The sequence below is a fragment of the Rousettus aegyptiacus genome, unplaced genomic scaffold (assembly GCF_014176215.1).
Source record: "Rousettus aegyptiacus isolate mRouAeg1 unplaced genomic scaffold, mRouAeg1.p scaffold_m13_p_2, whole genome shotgun sequence".
Classification (NCBI taxonomy): domain Eukaryota; kingdom Metazoa; phylum Chordata; class Mammalia; order Chiroptera; family Pteropodidae; genus Rousettus; species Rousettus aegyptiacus.
The window spans coordinates 128,630,404-128,651,048 of NW_023416295.1; the positions used below are offsets into that span (position 1 = coordinate 128,630,404).

The window sequence follows — 20,645 nt, forward strand, 5'->3', positions numbered from 1 at the left end:
AGGGGCAGGAGGCAGGGGAGGGAGGAGCGAGGGCGGGAGGGGGAGGAGGGAGCCGGGCTGGGAGGGAGGTGGGGGGGTGGGGAGGGAGAAAAAGAAAGAAAATATTTTCCGTGTCCCCGCCTGCAGAGTCAGTGTGCGGTTTGGGAGAAAATGTGTCGGATATTTTGGGGCGGTCACGTGGTCGGGCAGGCTCCGAGAGGCCCCGGGACAGTCCCAGCCTAGAGCCCGTGCCCCCCCAAAGCCCCCCATTACTCCAAGCCTCTGACACTGCGACGCTCCAACCCCGCGATCGCCCTACGCCGGGACCTCGGGGCTCCACGGCCTCCCTTTCTCCTCCTTTCCCCTCCAGGTGAGTCAGGAGGGGGAGCAGGCTCGCCCGCCCGGACGCCTGGGTCCTCCAGTGAGGTGGGCTGCGGGCGGGGGCGCCGAGGAGGACGCCAGCTCTGTTCTTCTCAGGGTTGGTCAGGCTGTCAGAAGGGTCTGAGGGTAGCTTCCTGCCCCGACTTGGGGATCAGTCCTGATGTGGGAAGGGAATGAGGAAGATCTGAGACGAGCAGGGGCTGGGCTGGGCTTTATCGTTGCTCCATTTGGGTGAGGAGTTGGAGAGAGCATTTGGGGAAGAATCTTCAGCCAAAGGGCTTTTAGCCTAAGTTTGTACATAGAGTGTGAGGGAAGATAGGGTTCCCTCCTGTGGGGAAGACCACTGCCTGCCCTCCCTCAGGATTCCCCTGGGGAGCCTGAGGGGTGGGTTTTTGGTCCAAGCTAGTCCAAGTTGCTCCTTCCCTAGTGGAATGGCACTGCTTGGACATCAGCAGAGCAAGGAAAGGGTCTCTACCAGAGTGATCCTGGCTCTCTAGGTCCAAGAGTTTGTAGAGACAAGTGGATGGGATAGGGATCTGTGAAGTTTCCTTGAACCACAGTTTAGGATTCCCTATCTCCAGCTGTGAGTGTGAGTTTTGGCTCCCTCCAACTAAGGTTGGGGGTGGGCGCTCCTTAGATGTATTCTTGAGGGGAAGCCCAAACAGAACAAAGGAAGAACAGGAAGGCTGGGGCAGGGACCCAGGAATCCTGGTCTGGAGCCCCACTGACTCTGTCTTTCTGTCTTTAGCAGTAACAGTCCAGTCCCCTCAACCTGACCCAGTATGTAGGAGGGAATCTCTGCAGGTGGCCGGAGGGTAAGAATGTGCATTGTTGGGGGGGGGGGGCAGGAGGACAAGGGAGCCTGAGGAGGGGTCTAAAGGGCAAGAAGGAGAGAGATAACTGTTCTCCTTTGGGGACCACATCCAGGCAGTTGCAATCCCAGTCTTCAAGTCTGAGGCTCCTGCCTTTAGTTACTCCTCAGATACTGAGTTGGGGTTGAGGACCAAGGGAATGTCTCACATCCTTAAGGCAAGAAGAAAGAGGATAGGGGAGGGGGCAGGAGACAGTGTGCCTGGAGCTTGGGAATCCTAAATAGACAGACAGATACACACACACGCACACAGACACACACACACACACGCACACAGAACAGAGGCTGTGGCTTAGAGCCTGGTAGGCAGCACAGGGCACACACCCCCACCCGGCACACCCCCACCCCTGGCTCAGAAAGCCACCTAACTGGCACCTCCAGTTCCCCCCTCTGCCCCACCCTGCCCATGCCCTCTGATGCCCACACACATTCCACTGGCATTGCCTGCCTGCCTCCTGGGCACTGCCCCTCCCTGGGGCCAGTGGGGTAGAGGGAGGGCACCTGGGGATGAGAGGTGGAGACTCAAGGGTCTGGACTCCTCCGAGGGTGGCACAAAGCCAGAAAAACGAGGCCCACTGCTGCCTCCTGGGGAGCAGGCTGGGGGCCCAGGCTAGAGCAGAGGATGCCTGGGTTCTCTGCCCAGGCTGGGGATGGGGTCATGGAAAAAGGTGGTCGTGTTTATACAGAGGGGAGGGGGGCAGCGGGTGGAGAGCAGCCGACAAGAGCAGCTTTGTTCCAGACTCTGGAGCCGGTAGGGCAGCAAGGGAGACGCCCCCACCTCCATCCGGCAGCCCCCTTCATCCATGCCCTCCCTTCAACTCCACCTCAGCTCTAAGAGAAGCAGCTTTGTATGGGCCCCTTTCCCCTAGTCAGCCCCCGCTCAGTCTGAGGTGGCATCTTGGGAGGGGAGAAGTGTTCTTCCCTTCCACAGGTCCCCAAAAGACCAAGGCATCCGGGTCCCTAGTTTAGGATATCCTTTTACTCTCTGTACCACAGTCTTCCATTCCTTGGTCCCTTTCTCCACCCTGACTTAAGACCTTCCCCTCTCCTTCCCAGCCAAAGCAGAGAAACCAAGGCTCAGAAATGGATGAATCTCTTTCTCCTTGTCTTCCCTCAACTCTCAAGTTCCTTCTCTGAGGCAAGATAGAAGGAAGGCCAGGGAGAGCTGGGTTTTCCTTCACTCCTTATAGCTTCATTCCTTGGTAAGGACCAGGAGTCAGAAATATCCCTCTAAGACCCCCTCTTCACAAATCATCCTGCCCTATCCTCAAGCCTCTGTTTACCATCTGTAGGGGAGGAGTGGACAATGAGGCCTGGAGCACAGAGTGGGTCCCCAGTCCAAGTCAGTCTGGGGAAGATGGAGGCGGGGGGCCTCTACTAGTGTCTCACCCTTGGCATTGGAAAGGTTAATCCACCTGGAATGTGGCCTAGCCTGTTGAGCTATGGCCCAGGGGCCTCAGGGGCCCCGGACTCCTGGCTCTACCTGGGCTTAATCAGGGATGAGGACTTTAGGGAATAGGGGAAAGAAGAGGAATGGGACCCTGAGGGCTTGAAGCTCAGACTTTTAGGGCCTGGGGAGATACTGGGCTGAAGAATCTGAGGCGTTAGGGATATGGGTGTTGCCTAGTAAGGGGCAGGGGCTGCTTCATGCATTGAGACTGAGTAAAGGGTGGTGGTGTTGGGGTCTGAGTTCCTATAACCACCATGACAATTTACCCTTAGGAGCTTCAAGGCCAAGGGAGATGAGAAGTAGAAAAGGAAGAAAGAAGGAAAGAGGGAAAGAGGGAAAGAAGGAAAGGAAGGGAGGGAGGAAGGAAGGAAGAAGACAGTAGAAAGAAAAAAGACAGTCGAGGTACACAGACTGAGAAATATTGACCTTAGAAGGAAAGAGATGCAGAAATACCTATCACCTACCTCTGAGCCTGCCTGCCCTGTGGTCTCTATGTGTTTCACTCTCTCTTGGTCCTTCTCCACCCTTTTTCACCTCAGTTCATCATGGTTCTGGCTGGTAGAGGAGGTACCCAGGTTGGGGTAGCTCTCCTTTCCCAGCACCTAGTTTCTTAGAGAGGTGGGTGTTTTGGGGCTCCTGGGAAAGCCAACCTTTCCCTTGTTGGAGCATCAGGAGAGGGATTACCTGCCTAGCCCTAGGATTCCCATTTCCTTTCTTCCTCCTTCTCCTCCTTCTCCCATGTGCTCAGGTTAAAAATCTCAGGAGTCAAGCTACATTTGAGGGAGGGGAGTATGTAGGGAGGGCTTCCTTGAAACAGAGGGCTCAGATATGAGAGAAAAGGAGATGGAGAAGAAAAGTAAGCTGAGGACAAGGAGAGGAACTCTCTGGCATCATCTCTGGTCCACCGTGGGGCTTCCACCAACATCTGTGGATTTGAAGTGAAGGGTGCAAGAATGGTTAGGGAGAGAGATATAACTGGAGAGAGAGATAACTGGAGATAGAAAGACTGGGAGTGGAAACTGGGACTGGGAATATTGAGGAAGGCAGAGAGAAGGAAATGCTAATTAAAGAGAGGTATGGAGGAAGAGAAGATACAAGCAGGAATAACATGGGACATATATAGCATTCAGTATGTGCCCTAGAGTATTCTAAACACTTTACATATGTTAGATCATTTAACTCTTACAACAACCTTATGAAGTGGGTGCTATTTTTATTCCCAACTGACAAATGAGGAAACTGAGGCACAAAGAGATTAAGTAACATGACTAAGGTCCCACAGCTAGCCAAGTGGTGGGGATCAATTTTAGGAAGTCTGGCTCCAGAGTCCATGTTCCTAACCATTGCACTATACTCTCCAGAGAGTTATAGGGCCCCAAAGCCACAACAGAGATATCTTTGCTTTCTCCATAATGGTAGAGAATTTGAGTCTGGACTCTACCACTTACGGCTGTGATTTTAAGCCAGTCACTTAATCTCAGTTTTCTCATCTGTGGAATGCTTTTGTTTATTTATTTTATTATTTATTTTATTGGTTAATGAAATCTAGTAAGTTTCAGGTATACAATTTAATAGTAAGGCATATATTCATCTGCAAAATGGGAATTAGAATTCCAACTTCGTGGGATTGATGTGAAGGTTAAATTAAATGTCTAGACCAGTTGTGGTGCTTATTGGTCACTTTTCAGCTTAGGAGCTTTCCTTGCCAGGAGTCCTAAGACCATCATTCACCTTGGAAACTCAGTTTACCTTTCCTTGAAGAGTTTCTCTGAGCCTGCCTAAGCATCTACCCTGCTTTCTCCCCCTTGGGCCCTGAGCCAGGGCAGTATAAACCCTAGTAGCACAGAGGGGAGACACTTTACCTGAGAGAGGGCCATGGGCTTGGAACATCAGAGTGATCATTCTCTCATCCCTCTTTTTCTTCTCTTTCTCCCTAGGACTCTTGGAGATCCAGCGGGGAGGCCAGGAAGGGCGGGCACGGAGCCTCCCAGGCTAGGGCGGCAGTGGGCATGGGCAGGGGGTGTAGCTGAAGACCTCCCTTGCCCACTGCAGACCCCAGGGGATTCAGCCTCCCACACTGCAGCTGCCATGGCCACCAATAAGGAGCGACTCTTTGCGGCTGGTGCCCTGGGGCCTGGATCTGGCTATCCGGGGGCTGGCTTCCCCTTCGCCTTTCCAGGGGCACTCAGGGGGTCTCCACCTTTTGAGATGCTGAGTCCTAGCTTCCGGGGCCTGGGCCAGCCTGACCTTCCCAAGGAGATGGCCTCTCTGTGTGAGTTTCATGTACATTGGGGGATAAGGGCAAGTGAAAACAGGACATTTGGAGGGTGGGTGATATAGAAAATTGGCACCTCAGTTAGGAAGGCAGGCAGGAATGGGGGCTTGATCTAATGGAGTAGCTGACGGGGGTGGCTAGAAGTGGATCTGGATGTGGAGCAAATGGAAGTGTTTGCAAATGAGAGTTCTTCTGCCCAAATAGGATGGGAAAGTAGCATGCCTAAATTTGGGGGGGGGGGGGGGGTGTCTAATATTGCCTCCTGAGTGAGTTAACTAGTGGAGGAGAATACCTTTGTACAGGAGCCAAGGAGGGGTTCTCCTAAAGTCTGAGGCTGCTGTTGGCATATAATGGGGGGTGTGGGGATCTAGGCTGGGAAGTAGAGGAGTCTGGGAGGTCAATCAGCTGGCTCTGTGATCAAGAGGTGAAACTGTTCTGAATTAGGGGAGGCTGCAAAAAGAGGAATGGAATCTAGTGCCGGGTGCCCAAAGATATGTGAGGTCAAGAAACTCTCCTGTTGGTTCTGGAAAGGGTAGAAACAGCTGCAAGGAGGTGCCTCTTGCACCAGAAGTAATCCAGGGAGGTGGAGGGGGTGTTCCAGAAGCATCCTCTCTACCATCCATGTGGGTTCTGGACTCCTCCCCTCCCTCTAGGTCTGGCAAAGTGCCCATGTGCTGTGCAGATCCCTACTTGTCCCTCAGGCTTGCCCACTTTAAGTTAAGCCTTTGAGTGCTGACAGCAGGCAAGCCTTAGGCCTCTCCTCTTCCCTCTGGATCCCCTCTCCTCACACTTGGGAGTCGTTCTTCCCAACTAGGCCATCAATGGTGTGGGTGCCATGAAGTGAAGGGCTGGGATGCTGGGCTTTGTGGGGTAAATGGTCAGCATGTGAGCTGGTGTAGAGAAGGCCTCACCTGGAAAGAAGAGGAGGTGATACAATGAGAGACAGAGAGCAGTTCCAGAAAAACAGAAACAGAGATAAGAGGAAAAGACAAAAAGATAAAGACACATCCTTTATAGTTCCACAAGCTTGGGGAAAGAGGGCAAGGTGGGAGAGAAGGGGCCTATTTGGGGGGGACAATTGGAGGGTGGTGAGGATGTGTAAAGGGGTGACTAGACAGGGCTGGCAGCTCTACTGGAAAGAGCGTGTTCATCTGGGGAAGTGAGTGTGTGTGTGTGTGCGCGCGTGCGCGAGTGCGTGGACCATATGCAGTTGTGTGTGCACAGCATGTCCTTGAAACTGCTCAGATACAGAATTCCAGTGTGTGCAACAAAGAGTCAGTGTGAAGAGAGAGGCGGGTTTTAATAGGGCTGCTGACGGTGTGTCTGGTGTTGGTGAGCCCTGCCGGTGGCAAGTCCGTAGTCCAACAGAATATTTGGGTGGTGTGCAGGTGAATAAGAGAGCACAAAGCCCTTGTTTTTGGAAATCTCAGCTGGGCTTCCCCTACCTCATTTACACCCCATGAATCTATCCTGAGGCCTGGGGTAATGAGAAGGAACCACCCTCCCCACATGAATATACTTCTTACAGAGAACCATACAGCTCAATACCTTGAGACTTTATTTTCCCAGGTTCTGGGAGAGGCAACGAAAGGAGCAAGGGAGGGAGAGGAGAAAGAGATTGGTAATGGGGAGAATGCTGAGAGTCATAGCCAGTCCTCAGTGAAATTCTCCTTGTGCCCCTATGCCCTGGACACACTGAGATCAAGGTCAGGGTTCAAAGTGAGGTCAAGGTAGAGAAAGGGGTCAAACTGGGCTTTATCTCCAAAGCCTGCCCTGAAGGAGAGGGGCTGAAAAGAGACTCCAAGGGAGGAGCCAGAACCAGAGCAGGTAGCTGGGGAGGGTGCGGCTGACAGTGGGGAACAGGCCTGGGCAGAGAGGCAGTGGTAGGGAGGAGGGGAAGGCTTGGGTCCAGACAGCTTGCATGAGAGTGGGGCATGCAGCATCTGGGGTAAATAAGAGGGAGACAGAGGGGAGGGGAAGGGATCCTGGAGTCTGAGAGACCTCCCATAGTGGGAGATCAGCAGAAGGGTGAGAGTGGGGTTTCTTATTTCTCTGACCCACTGTCCCTTTTTGGCTGGAGTCATTTAGTGGAGACAGAGGAATTAGAGGCCAGAGTCTGATGCTAAAGCCACACTCACTCCTGAGTCTGTGTCTCTCTCTTCACTCTGTCTCTTTAGTCTATAGGAGGAAGGGTGGTCTATGAAGGAGTCTGAATTTCTCCCTGGGGCTGGCTCCTGGATCCTATGCTGGGTCCCTAGCACTTTGGAGAAATCCTGTTGATAAGGGACATCTTGTTCCACCTCCTGGCTTCTCCAGGGGCCTGAGTGGGTGAGGCAGGCATCTCAGAACCGGGTGGTGGAGGAGGGGAGAGGTAAAGGGAACATGTGCTGCCAAGGCAAGCAGGGGCTTGTATGCATGGGAAAGCAGAGGGGGGTGTGCATGCTCACACATGGGCATGAAACCCTGGTGCCTGTGTTCCTACTGGTGTGTTGTATGTTTGCTTTATCAAGACTGCAGGGAACAGAGTATGATAAAAGGAAAGGGAAGCCTTGTCCTCCTTCCTCTCTTGAGGTGATGAATCTATCTGTGGTCCTGAGAACCTAGCCATGTTTGTGCTCTGAACTTGGTGACAGTTTTCTTGGGGCAAGAAGCCCAAGCTGTACCACATTAAGTCACATGGAGAAACTGAGGGCAGGCTGGCACAGGAAGTAATAGAGTTCTACTTAAACTGAAAAAGAGACACAGAGACCTAATCAAGATGAGAGAGAAATACACAGGCTAAAAGGCACAGACAGAGAGAACCCAGACGTTGGGAGAGGCTAGGAGAACAAGCAGGCGGGTGAGGGTGGTGAGCAGGCGGCAGTAAGGCCTCCTCCAGGAAAAAACCCAGCCCACTGCCTCCTTCCCCTCCCCTCCCGATCTCTCTTGCTCAGGCTCAGGCTCCAGCTCCAGCCGACACAAACGGGGCTTTGATTGCAACAGGAAACCTCTCTGGCGGGGGGAGCCGGGCAAGCCGCCGCTGCTGGGGCCCAGGCTGCACCCCCCTCTCCTGGCCCCCTACCCAGTCCCAGCCCCCATCCTGCCAGCACTCCTCACATCCCTGCTTTGGGCCTCGTCTTTTATTCACACCTCTCTATTCCCCCAACTCTTCTGCTGCCCCCTCCCATTGCCCTTCAGGTGGGACTCCTAAGTTAGGACTTACTCTTGGGGTGGGGCCTTTGCTTTGAAATGCCCCTTTTTCAGTTTTTTTGAGGGAAGGTTTTAGAAGAAAAGGCGAATTTAGCATGAGGAATTTAAAGCTAGTTATCCTCAAGCCCCATCCAGAAGGTGGCAGGAGATGGGGAAAGAAGGGGTGCATAAAGAGTTAGCTCTCCCTCTCTCCACTCTCTCATTGGCCAAACTCATTCTTGCCAGAGTGGTAGAGGCTCTGAGGGGTGGCCATGCAAGACTCTTGAGTGCTAATAGCCTGGTTAGTGGGGGAAGGGTGCACTTCTCTTTGCCTCTTGGGCCATGCCTTTGTGGGGCTCTAGCTGGGAGGGGTGCGCCTTGGTGGTGGGGATCATAGGAAAGGGGGTGAGTCAGGCAGCAGCCCCCCTTCATACTCCCACCAGGCTGGTGGAGAACATCTGTTTCCCATGAAATGCTAGAAGGCTAATGGGTCTAATTGCTGCAATAAGGGCTGGGGAGACTGGGGAAAAGAGGGGGCACTAGATTCCCCCATTCTCTTACCTTTTCCTCAAGGCTGTACTAAGACTGTCTAGAATGGGGGGTTGGGTTTGATTGGAAGGGTGGGCCTGACTCCCTAATTCCTGGTCCCTTATAAGACCCCCTCTTCATGCAATGCCTGGGAAGCATACTCAGATGGGGTGATGAGGAATGGGGTGCATCTGGTAAAGAGAAAGGGGGGGCATTGAGCACTCACGACTTCCTGGAGCCCTCCCTCCACTCCTCCTGTGCCCCACTTCCAACCCCCCTCCTTGTGCCTGGCCACTTCTGGTTCTAATTACCAACCAGGCAGGCCTGACTTAATTGGGACCTTTCAGATTTCAGAGGGGGAAGGGTGGGTGGGGACTGACAGCCTGGAGTTGACTTATCAGGGCTCTTTTGCCCTTGTTTTTGGGGTACTCCCCATTTTGCACATTTTTTTTTTTTTTTTTTTTTTTGCCATTAGCCAGATTCTGATTCAGAAGTCTATAACCCTTTTTTTTCTTTTAGGTTGGGGGATGGCTGGATTAGAAATGGGGTGTTTGGGGTTGGGGCAGGAGCAGGGAAAGAGCACTGCATTCCCTCTTCATCTCTGTTCCAAGACCCCAATTCAGCCTTACCACCCCACGCCCTCTCTTCAGCAAGCCAGGCCCCTCCTCAGCTCTGCCCTGACTCGGTACCCGGCAGCCACCCGGGGCCCTCGTAACCGCCGGCCTTTCCTTCTCTCGCCTACTCTGGCACCTCTTCCTGCTCTCTATTTTTCCAAACTGGCGCTCCACTCCTGCAGCACCCCAGTGCGCCCCCCACCCGGTACAACAGATTCTTAGAAAAGCGTGCCCCGCCCTGGCCCAGCCACAACCGCCAGGCGGGGAAGGGGCCGGGCCGGGCGCAGCTCCCGCTTCCCCCGGCGCTGCCCGAGTGATCCGCGCTGACAGAGCCGGCTGGGCCGGCCCGCTGGGCGGCCGGGCGGCCGGGCGGCCAGGCGGCCAGGCGGGCCGCGGGCGGGGCGCAGAGGAGGGGGCGGTTTCCGGGAGTCGCCGCCGCTGGCGCTGTCCCGGGGCCAGGGTCCCCATTTGGCCCGGCCCGGCGAGGGCAAACTCTTGACGTGGCCAAGTTCCCGCCCACTCACCCCCTTCTCCGCCGGGCGAGGGCGCTCAGTACCCGGCAGGGGCAACCGAGAGAATAGGGAAGCGGCCCTTAGAGATCTGAAGGACACTAAGTGTGGCACTGAAGGGAGAGGGGGCGATTATTGCCAATGGCGAGGATATTTAATGGCTGAGAAAAGTTAATGCCAGACTTGCAGTTATTGCCGAGAGGGGCACTTGGCAATTTGGGGCAATTGGGGGAGGGGAGTTGGCACGCAGGAGGGCAGTTTCATCTAAGGCTCAGCTGAGGCTGTAGGAACAGGGATGGTAGTTTTGTGCTCAAAAAATGAAGTTGGGTCGAGGAAGGGGCATTGAGAGAGGCAGTGGAAGCGCTTAGGGAGTGTCCGTCGCGGGATGGGGTTTCGGGGACTTGGAGGAAGGTGGCTGGGGACGCCGCGGAGGTAGGACAGTCCAGGCTAGGAGGGGTAGACTCCAGGCAGCACTGGAGGGGGCGGGGGGACTCCGCGCCGGCGCTGGCGACTGCCTGGGCGGGGTGGGGCGGGGCCGGGTCAGGAGGAGGTAAGCGCGCCCGGCCACCCGCCCCGAGGGGGGTTCCCGGAGAGTTCACAGCGGGAGCGCGCTCCGGCCCTCCGACCGGGGGCGGGGAAGACGGGAAGGAAGGAGGCCGCGCGCGCGGAGCCGCAGGAATGTACTGTTGAGGCCTAAAGCGCGCGCGCGCTGAGGGAGAGGGAGGAGCCAGGCCTGGGAACCACGGGGTGGAGGTAGCACAAGTCCCTGGGCTTTGGAGAACTGCCGCGCCGGGAACCTCCTGTTCTCCTCTCCGCAGTCATCCTTGACACCCCTGCCTGTATTGACTTGTGTGAAAAAGGGAGTGTTTGGGGTGGGGGACAACTCGAAAGGAAATGCATGTGTTTGGTTCCTCCATTACTTCCCCTATCCCCGACCAGGGCACGCGCCTAAGTGCAAATGCGTGCAAAGCCTCCCAGGTTGGAGAATGCCTGCAAGCATTCTTGCAAAGCCAGGTGTGCTTGCACATACGTATGTGCATCTATGATCTTACGTGCGTGCAGATACGCATGTGCATTATTGCTTATTTGCAAGTCGTGACGCCTGCCAAGATAAATGCATGCACGGATGTGTGTCCAAGCAAGCAAGCGAGCCGCGGTGCAAGTGTGTATATGTAATGTGTGTGCGCTCCACTCCCAGCTCTGCTCATCTCGGTGCCCGGCCCCCTTCGCTCTCCAAGCCCCACCCCCCACCCCTCCGGGCTTCGCTTTTACAAAAGGTCTCCCCAGTGCTAGACGCTAAGGCGCCCAGAGTGAGCCGGAACGCTGCAGAAGCGGCTGCCCCGGCTTTGCGCCCCGCCCAGTCCCTTTCCCCTGCTGGGGATCCCCCGTCTTCCCCGCCCACCCCATACCCCCCATGCAGCCCCGCGCCCTATGCTAGCCCTCCCCCTCCCCCCTCCAGGAGCGGGGCGCCGCTCGGGGAGGAGGGGGAATCGGCTGCGGGTCTTTGGTGTTCCTAGCACCCAGCTTCCCTCCAAGCTGGGTCGCGATGTACGACTGCATGGAAACATTTGCCCCGGGTCCGCGACGGCTGTACGGAGCGGTCGGGCCCGGGGCGGGCTTGCTGCGCAGAGCCACGGGCAGCTCCTGTTTCGCTGGACTTGAGTCTTTTGCCTGGCCGCAACCCTCCAGTCAGCAATGTAGGTACCCGAACCCGGGGGTGGGGTGTGGGGTGCAGGAGGGGCAGTAGTTCACTCTTCCATATGTAAAAGGTGGAACTGGGGTGTGAGCGGAGATTCTGACTCTATGCGAGGGGCGGGTGTGTAGGAAAAGAGGTACTGGCCCTTTAAACGTGGGGGCCTCAGCGACTCCTTTGGGTGTGTGCAGTAGTGTTTGGAGTGTGTGGTTTTTATGGTGGGTGTTTAGCTAGGATCTGTGGTTGATGCCACTCCAGAGTTCCCGGGGATAGGGAGAGACCAAGGTGTGTTGGTAGTCTGCGCGCAGTCCGTGGCCCTAGTGGAATATGGCACCCAGGACCGCGGGTGGCGTTTGTAAAGTCCATGTGGGAAGTTGGGAGTGTAAAAAGTATTATTTGCAGAGCGTGTGAATCCTAGGAGTGGGCAGCGCCTTGTCTAGGAGGTGTGGGTGTGAGTGAAGGGGTCTCTCCAGGCAGTGTCGCCCTTCGATAGCGTTGGCAGGTCTGCATGGCCCTGTGTGGGGATGTTTGTGGCGTGAGGCCGGGAGGGCGTGTGCCCCTGCGTGGCTGCGGGGGCGGCTTTGGAAAGTGCTGTGTTCGAGCGTGCATCCTGTGTGTTCTCGGTGTAGGGTGGAAGGGGTGGTGCACACAACCGGTGAAGGCTAGGCTCTGGCGTCTCCCTCCCCCATTTTAAAAGAAGCATTTGGAAATGTGTATAGGATTGTGTGCAGAGAGATGACTTTTTTCCTATGGCTCCAACACACACAACTTCAGTAGGAAGCGAAAAGTTTAAAGCAAAGTCTGTGTATGGTTGGGGGTGGCCTGGAGGTGGCACGGTGGTGGGGAGTACAATACTGGGTCCCCAAATACCCATCTTCTCTCTATGAAATGGGAGATGCCAGGCCTGGGGCCCTAGAACCCCTTTCCAGAGCGGTAATAAAAAGCTGGGGATTGAGAGGCAGTAAAAATGAAGTCCAGATGAGAGGCGGCTTTGAAGCCTGGGCCCAAGTGCCTGGCGGGGGTGGGGTGTGGGGAGGAGCGGGTAGGGAAGCCTGGAACCCCCCCACCCCGCCCCAAATTAACCGGGGGCCGGGACCGCGCTCTTAGCCCAGTGCAGACGCCTGGGGAATAGGGGCTTGGGGGCACGCTGGGAAGGGGCGGGTGTGTGGCGCTGGGGGAGTGCGCCCGCGGGGTCACGGAGCCCCCGCCAACGCGCCTCACTCCTTGGCACTCGGCACCGCTGTTTACGAGTTCGTTTTTTTTTTTTGGTTCCAGGACAGAGCTGCTCAGATTTAACTACAAGGAGACTGAAAGAGGGAGGTGGCAAACAGGAGACAGTACTTTGGGAAGGGGGGGGCGGGTGGCAATAATAAGTGTGACATTTAAAGGGAGGAGAAAGCATGGAACTATTACTTTGCAGCAAATCCTTGTGAATCCTTAACCTTCTCCTTGCCCAATAGGATGTGGATTTGGGGTATGCTGGGAGAGGTGTTGAGGTGGAGAAAATCTCCCAGGAAGGGGTTTTGTTGAGGCTGGATAGGTACCCTGTTTTTTTGTTTTTGTTTTTGTTTTTTAGGCCTATGGAGGCCCTTTGCATACTACTTGGCTAGTAGTATGTTTTTGCATTTCAATTTAGACCAATAATTTTGGCATTTAGGGTCTTGGTAGACTTCATGCCTGTTCCACACAGTTTTAGAGAGAAAGTTGTTTAGACCTGGGTGTCTAAACCAAGGAAGGAAAGAGGTCCTTTGAGAGGAGGGCCATGTGGTATGTTTGTGCATGTTTGGAAGCTTCAGTGTCCTGGTGCTGTGTTGGCAGGCCCTGGTGTTTGTCTGGTAGCAGGGCCGATCGTTTGCAAATGTAAAGTGGAGCACTGGGTGTTGTGTGTCTGCTTTGTGACTTGTGTGTCCACTTCCACAGGGTGGTTGGAGTCAGTGTGCCCTTATGCCACCTGTGCCGGGGTCTGTTTGTGGTATCGGAGCCCATTGGTGATATGTCTGCTTCGGTGCCCTGTGTGTTGTTGATGTGAAAATGTGTGGCTCCTAGGTGGTGTGTGGCAGATTGTGAGTCCAGGCTTCTCAGCCCTGGGCCTCGCAGCTGGGAGCGTTTACAGCCGGTTATAAAGAGTTTGTTTGAAGCTCCGCTCAGCCTGGCCAGGAATTTCCTCAATTTCAGCAATTTGGGCTTTAAAAGAAGAAAAACCCAGAGCCCACCCCTTACTCCCCAGCAGGAGCCCCAGCCTAGCCCAGGAGCTGCATCCCAAAGGTGGGGGCTTGGCCCCAGACTGAGAACGGGATCTGAACTAAGTTGACCCAATTCACTTCCCTCTGCCCTTTGCCCACTGGTCTGTACTTTAGGGTTCAGGGTGGGGGTGTGCCAGAGGGGTGCCAAGAAGAGGTGACAGTGCCACTTAGACAGGAAAAGTTATCCCTGGGCCTGTCTCTTTGTGGCCTCCAGTCTTATAATTGGCTGGCACTGCCCCATGCCAGTCTGACCACACCTAGGCCCTTTCAAAAGAGAGGAAATGAGGCAGCACTCTGCAGGCAGGGAGGGTGTCAGCAGTCAACACCACCTCACACAGTGGTCTGTGGCAGCACTTGTGCCCTTAGAGGCTACCTGGAGGGATCCTGAAAGGCATTCCATCTGGTCCCACAACTCTTAGCCCCAGCCCCCTCAGAGTCTTCCACACATACCCCCCCTTACCCCCACCAAGTCTGAATAGACTTCAGCACCCTTCTTTCCTCCCCTCCTCTCTCTCCTTTTTTATTGGGGGCTCTCCCTCCAACAGGATTCTTATGTTAATTGAGTGTCTGCATGTGTTGGGGGGCGGAAGGGCTTCTCTTCTGTGAGGTGGGTGGAGCTAGCCCTGGACCGGCATCTTGGGTTTTCCTTCTGTCCTTCTGGGGCATGGGGTGGACTTCTGACCAGGTGGGCTGCAGCAGGTTAGAAGGAAGAAGGTGTTCATGAGGTGGGTGTGTGGGACACTCCTGAGGGAGGGTCTTAGGGTTTTCTTGCAATCTTTGGGCCCTCCAGCTTTGGGGAACAGGTCCTACAAGTTGAATAATTTATAGATTTTTCCAGCCTCTGAAGGTCGACCAGGCACCCAAAAAAGGTTTACTTAGCAGCTTGCTAAACCGAGGGTATCCTCCTCATACACTCTGTGTGGTGTGGGCTGAGACCCCTTTTGAGCTGTAAATGGGTATTTGTGGGGAAGTTTAGGAGTGAAGACAGGCTCAGAGAAGGTCCAGAGATAGCTCCCCTCCCCCATCAGCCCTGTTTACCCAGTGTCACCTGACTTCTCTGGTTTGCTACACCCCCAACAGCTTCTAGACCTGAGAATCTAAGAAAATATCTCAGCCTCTCCTTTTCCAACTTCTGTGACTTTCAGGCGAGATCTATTTAGAAGACCTGAAAGCCTTGGCTTCACTGTGAACTGGCAGTGTGGCACTGGGCTGGTCCCTTCCCTCTGTTGGCCTCAGTTCCTTAATGTGTAAAATAAAACTTTTGCATAGTTTCTACTATACTTTTCTGATACCTGTGTCCCATTTGCTCCACTGTCTCAGTGGTTTCTGGGGAAAACAACATTGGCAGTTATTTGGTGGGCACCATGTGAGGGAAAAGCTTGAGGATTATCTACCTTGTACTTCTTGAGAGAAAATGAGGTCCTGTTCTCCTACTGAGTAGCCTAGTAGGTCACTTAGCCAGGTGCTGGGTACAGGTGGCCTGTAATGGCCTATCACCCCCAGTTCTATTGCTTCATGAGGAGGAGGATAGTGGAAAGTAGATTATCTGATGTGATAGGGAGTGAGTAAAGAGTTCAGGGCCATGTCCCATAACCCCTCCATCTACCCACTTTCTATCTGGGTAAAATGAGGCCCAGAGAAGTTAACTTCCAGGATGGCCTTGGCCTGGAATTTGGAGATTTGAACAGTGTCGTGTACGCCTTGGGCTGGCATTATTGTGAAGGGAGATGGCTCGGCTGTGGGAGGTGCAGTAATAGTGGTTGGGGGCTTCTGGAAGTGTTTACTATGGAGCCATACGTGGTTGTTGGCACTTTAAATCACTGTGGTTGTGATGGTATCACTGCTGAGCAGTATGAAGTGGGAATGGGTGTGTGTGTATGATGATGTCTGGAGCTCTGAGGGGTCCTTCTCCTCTAATCCTCATATTGTACTGCTTGCCCCCCCAGCGGTGGAGACGCAGAGCACTAGCTCGGAGGAGATGGTGCCCAGCTCGCCCTCACCCCCACCACCTCCTCGGGTCTACAAGCCGTGCTTCGTGTGCAATGACAAGTCCTCTGGCTACCACTATGGGGTCAGCTCTTGTGAAGGCTGCAAGGTATGTCCATGGTGGGGGTGGATGCATTGGGTATCCAGAGTTACCTGGTCAGATCAGATACCAGGGATCAGAGCAGAGGGGTAATGTGCTGTGTGTGGGTGGGCATCCCTCTGGAATAGGAGGGGGATGCTTTGCACCTAGGTGGTTAATAGATTGGGTCAGGCCTGGGGCAACTTGCAAGGTCTCTGAGAGGCTGGTGCTCTCAGCATCCGGCTTCACTGACACTCCTCCATCCCCAACTCCAGGGCTTCTTCCGACGCAGCATCCAGAAGAACATGGTGTACACATGTCACCGCGACAAAAACTGTATCATCAACAAGGTAACCCGGAATCGCTGCCAGTACTGCCGGCTACAGAAGTGCTTTGAAGTGGGCATGTCCAAGGAAGGTAGGCCCCTAGTCCTGGCCTGGGCAGGAGCACTCTTGTCCTAGCCTGTGGTTACCAGTTTTCCCACTGGCCACCCCCACTCCCCTGACCTCTGAGATCTAGCTTGCCCTGGGGTGCTGCTACCTCCTCTCTGGTCAGTCCTATTTGATTAGCTCCATTCACCCAGGAAGCCCCACCCTGCCCATTCACCCATCTCAGAGCTTAATTTACCCTTCCTCTGAGTGTGTGAATGGGGTTACCATCTCACATTCCCCTGTTTCATGGAGAAGTGAGAGGAGGGCTTGCCAGTCCCTTCCCCTGCTCCCAGGACAGAGCCTGAGGTGGATCTGGGGTGCCCCCCTCCCCTGCGCCATTGTGCTGCCAAGGCTATAAGTGGATATCCTGCCGCCTGCATATCCTGCCCCCCCCCCCAAGCTCCTGCAGGGTGACAGGAAGGGCAGGATGGAGCCGAATAGCCTGGGGAGGGAGTAGGGGCTGTAGGCCCTGGGTGGGGCTAGGGAGAGCCAGCCTGGAAATGGGAGCTAATGTAGGAGATAGGGAAGCTGAGACACTGACTAGGATCCCAAGGTGAATAGATGTTCATATAAGGACTGAGCACATTAAATTAGGGTGAAAGGGGATATCCAGAGGGAGATTCTGAGAGTCCTGACCCACTCTTTGCTCCTCCACCCCCAAGCTGTGCGGAATGACCGAAATAAGAAAAAGAAAGAGGTGAAAGAAGAAGGGTTGCTTGACAGCTATGAGCTGAGCCCCCAGTTAGAAGAGCTCATCACCAAGGTCAGCAAAGCCCATCAGGAGACCTTCCCTTCACTCTGCCAGCTGGGCAAATACACCACGGTGAGGAGTGGGCAAGGCCCAGTGAGGGCAGGGGACCATTCACTTTAGGGAATGGGTAGGGGTTCTGTAGGAGGCCATGATCTGGTGCTGAAGACAAGGAGGGCATCAGAATGCAGAGGGGAGTGTTTGGGGTATTGGCAGAAAGAAGACAGTTTGCAGGGCAGGTCTTAACCTTACATTTTCGCCTGCCCTCCCTGTAGAACTCCAGTGCAGACCACCGGGTACAGTTGGATCTGGGGCTGTGGGACAAGTTCAGTGAGCTGGCCACTAAATGCATCATCAAGATCGTGGAGTTTGCCAAGCGGCTGCCTGGCTTTACAGGGCTCAGCATTGCTGACCAGATCACTTTGCTCAAGGCTGCCTGCCTGGACATCCTGGTAAGTTAATAACCCTATAGTGTGTCTTTGGCCACAGCTTGACCCTCCTATGAGACCAAGGAGTTGGTCCATACAAAGAATTTATTCTCTCTCCTCCCCCCTCCAATCTGAGACTCCCCAAATCTCCTAAAAACTCAAGCCCTTTTTGTCTTAAACCCTGCCCCTAAGACCTGATCCTAGACCTCTGGATACCTTGCCTCCTTCGGACTTCACTCCCTTCCCCAAGCTTCAGATCTTCCACCTGTCTGCCTTTTTCTCTCCGTGTCTGCTTCAGGTTGCTCTCCTTCTGGGCCTAACCTCTTCATTTTCCATGTGCATGTCATTCCTTCTTTTCTCCACCCCCATATGTACCCCTCTCCAGAGACAACACTAACCCTCCCTCTACCCACCTCCAGATGCTGCGAATCTGCACAAGGTACACCCCAGAGCAGGACACTATGACCTTCTCTGATGGCCTAACCTTGAACCGGACCCAGATGCACAATGCCGGCTTTGGCCCCCTCACAGACCTTGTCTTTGCCTTTGCCGGGCAGCTCCTGCCACTGGAGATGGATGACACAGAGACAGGGCTGCTCAGTGCTATCTGCCTTATCTGTGGAGGTACGAGGGAGCCCCCTGGTGTTTGTTTAGTTTCCTTTCCCAGCACATCTCACACCTGATTTCTGACCAGGCTGGAGACCTCTGTCCCACCCCTTGGGATTGTTGTATCTGGCCCCATCCACAGACTTCTTAGATCCAATGCAGGCTCCCTGCAGCCTGGAACATAGGACTAAAAGGGGTAGAGCCAGGAGGAGCTAAGGAGATCCCAGACACTGGTGCTGAGGTAGGGATCTGAGCAGGAGTGACTTACCAGAGCAAACCTCTTACTGAAGGGGAGAAGGTACAGGGCTTGGAACAGGGAGATGGCCTGGGTAGGTCTCAGGGACAAACAAGTGAGGGTCTAGTGGGACAAAGTTTGGGGCCTGGAGGCAGGACTAGTTGTGGATCAGCCACTTGTCTCTGTCCTCTCCATATCTTCCTCTCTCACTCCAGTATGCTTGTCCTCATAGATCGCATGGACCTGGAGGAACCCGAAAAAGTGGACAAGCTGCAGGAGCCACTGCTGGAAGCCCTGAGGCTATATGCCCGGCGGCGGCGGCCCAGCCAGCCCTACATGTTTCCAAGGATGCTCATGAAGATCACTGATCTCCGGGGCATCAGCACCAAGGGTTAGTCACGAGTGAGCCTGTCCTCACTCTTCCTAGACAAGAACAGAGTGGGTGAGAACCAGGAAGCCTAAACTGGAATCTCCGGCACATGCTAGTGGGAAGACTTTGGGCAAATTCTTTTACTGTTTATGCCTTGTTCTCCTGCTTATACTTAACCTCATAAGTTATTGTCAGGACTAAACAAATTAACACGCAATGGGCTTAGAACTGCACTGAATTAAAAATCCAGTTGCTGTAGCCATATTTCAAGTGTTCAGTACCCATATGTGGTTATGCCGACTGTATTGGACAGAGCATATATTTCCATCATCTCAGAAAATTTTACTGGGCAGTACTTGTTTAGAAGGATGCCTGGAAGATAGTAAGTGTTTGATAAGTAGGTACAAGTATTTTTAAGAATGAACATAGGAATAATTGGCAAGCTCTGGATATTAGAGGATGGAGTGCCTAGGGAGTGGGGCTGGAAGTTGGGCACAGTGTGATCTTTGAGAAGATGGCCTGAAAGAATGGAGTGAATGAGCAGTAGCTTGGCAGAGAAGACATGTAGAGGCTCCAGGCAAAGGAGTGGTCCCCAGGAACCCTAAACTAGCTGGGACAGAGAGGTGGCAGGCTTGTACTGGGAGCCCCCAGAGGGGAATCATAGGGAAGTTGAGAAAGGTCAAGGAGGCAGCCTCAAGGCATGTGCCTCTGCCCCACTGAAACTCTTTGCTCCTTCATTGCAGGAGCAGAAAGGGCCATTACTCTGAAGATGGAGATTCCAGGCCCGATGCCTCCCCTGATCCGAGAGATGCTGGAGAACCCTGAAATGTTTGAGGACGACTCCTCGCAGACTGGTCCCCATCCTAAGGCCTCTAGTGAGGATGAGGTTCCTGGAGGTCAGGGCAAAGGGGCCCACAGCCCCCAACCTGACCAGGGCCCCTGACTTCCCCTGCTGTGGGGGTTGGGGCTCCAGGCAGCAGACTGACCATCTCCCAGACACCACCAGTGACTCGGGGAGGACCTGCTCTGCTCTCTCCCCACCTCTTCCAATGAACTCCTTGTTTTTGCCAAAGTTTCCAGGGGTGCCTCTGTGTTCATCCCCTTCCTGCTCTAACTGGCTCCCTCTCCAGTGTTGGGGGTCTGCCCTGCTCCCACCAGGAAAGAGGGCAGAGGGGTGAGCCTCGGTTTGGACTCTAAAATCTCAGCACTGCCCCTCAGATAGCAGGGTCTCATTCCATAGCCTCTTTCTCTGCCAGGTGCTTAGGCCTCTGGGAGCAAACAGGAACACTAGAGACCAAAAGAGGGGAATAGGGGGAGGGCTGAGCCCACCCTCTTGCCCCTGCCCTTGGTGCCTAATGCTGCGTAATGCACCTGCAGGGTGCAAGCTGCCCTCTGTGCCCCATCTTCATACCAGGTCAAAGTGGGGCAGGCTGGGCCCTGCATTTCTGTGGGGAGCCAGGGGGTGAAAGGGACAGATGCAGGTCCATTCTGCACCTCTTTGCTTGGGCTCAGAGTTTACCTTCTGCCCTCAGTTATAAGCCCTTCCTCAGCCCTGTCATGTGCCTTGGGCTCCCCCTGCCCCCCATCTCAGCCATCGGGGTAGGGACTCCTACACTACAGAGGGGCCAAGGGACCCCATCCCCCTAGTGCCTTCCCCCGCCCCCGACCCCAAGAGCAGCTTGGCCTAGGAAGAGGGGGTGGATGCTGCTTAGCTGATCCTGCCCTGACCCAGAGGAAGCCTCTATTTATTTATTAGCTTTTGTTTACACCCTGGAATTGACCCCTTCCTCTAGGGGTCTTGGGAGGGGGAGCCCAGGGCCCCTGTAATGCCTCCCTTCTTCCAATCCCAAGTTTGTATTTAGCTGCCAAATAAGATTCCCACTGGCTCCCCTTTTTCTCTGGGGGGTCAGGGTGCTGTCCCCTCCCCTCTGTTTACATCTGCCCTCCACCCGCTGTATCGCATATTGCTGAGTTTTCTATTTTTGCAAAATAAAGTGATGGAAACTCATGGGATGTGGCTCCCTGGGGGAGATGGTGGTGGGGGAGAGGAC

At 54.5% G+C, this 20,645-nt stretch overlaps 1 protein-coding gene across 3 annotated transcripts; it reads left to right on the plus strand.

Annotated features, from left to right (window-relative positions):
* Positions 1-67: 67 nt before the first annotated feature.
* On the plus strand, positions 68-20,602 carry RARG (retinoic acid receptor gamma). 3 transcript variants are annotated; one of them, XM_016142707.2, is made up of 11 exons: positions 104-349; positions 1,109-1,175; positions 2,288-2,433; positions 4,619-4,953; positions 15,658-15,806; positions 16,052-16,193; positions 16,870-17,030; positions 17,231-17,407; positions 17,803-18,007; positions 18,457-18,615; positions 19,338-20,602. In XM_016142707.2, the coding sequence occupies exons 4-11, from the start codon at positions 4,770-4,772 to the stop codon at positions 19,535-19,537; spliced, it is 1,377 nt and encodes a 458-aa protein (XP_015998193.1). In that variant the 5' UTR covers positions 104-349; positions 1,109-1,175; positions 2,288-2,433; positions 4,619-4,769; the 3' UTR covers positions 19,538-20,602. The 3 variants fall into 3 exon arrangements, with proteins under 3 accessions (XP_015998192.1, XP_015998193.1, XP_015998195.1); XM_016142706.2 differs by lacking the exon at positions 2,288-2,433 and having other exon boundaries at positions 68-349; XM_016142709.2 differs by lacking the exons at positions 104-349; positions 1,109-1,175; positions 2,288-2,433; positions 4,619-4,953 and adding an exon at positions 10,424-11,472.
* Positions 20,603-20,645: the final 43 nt, after the last annotated feature.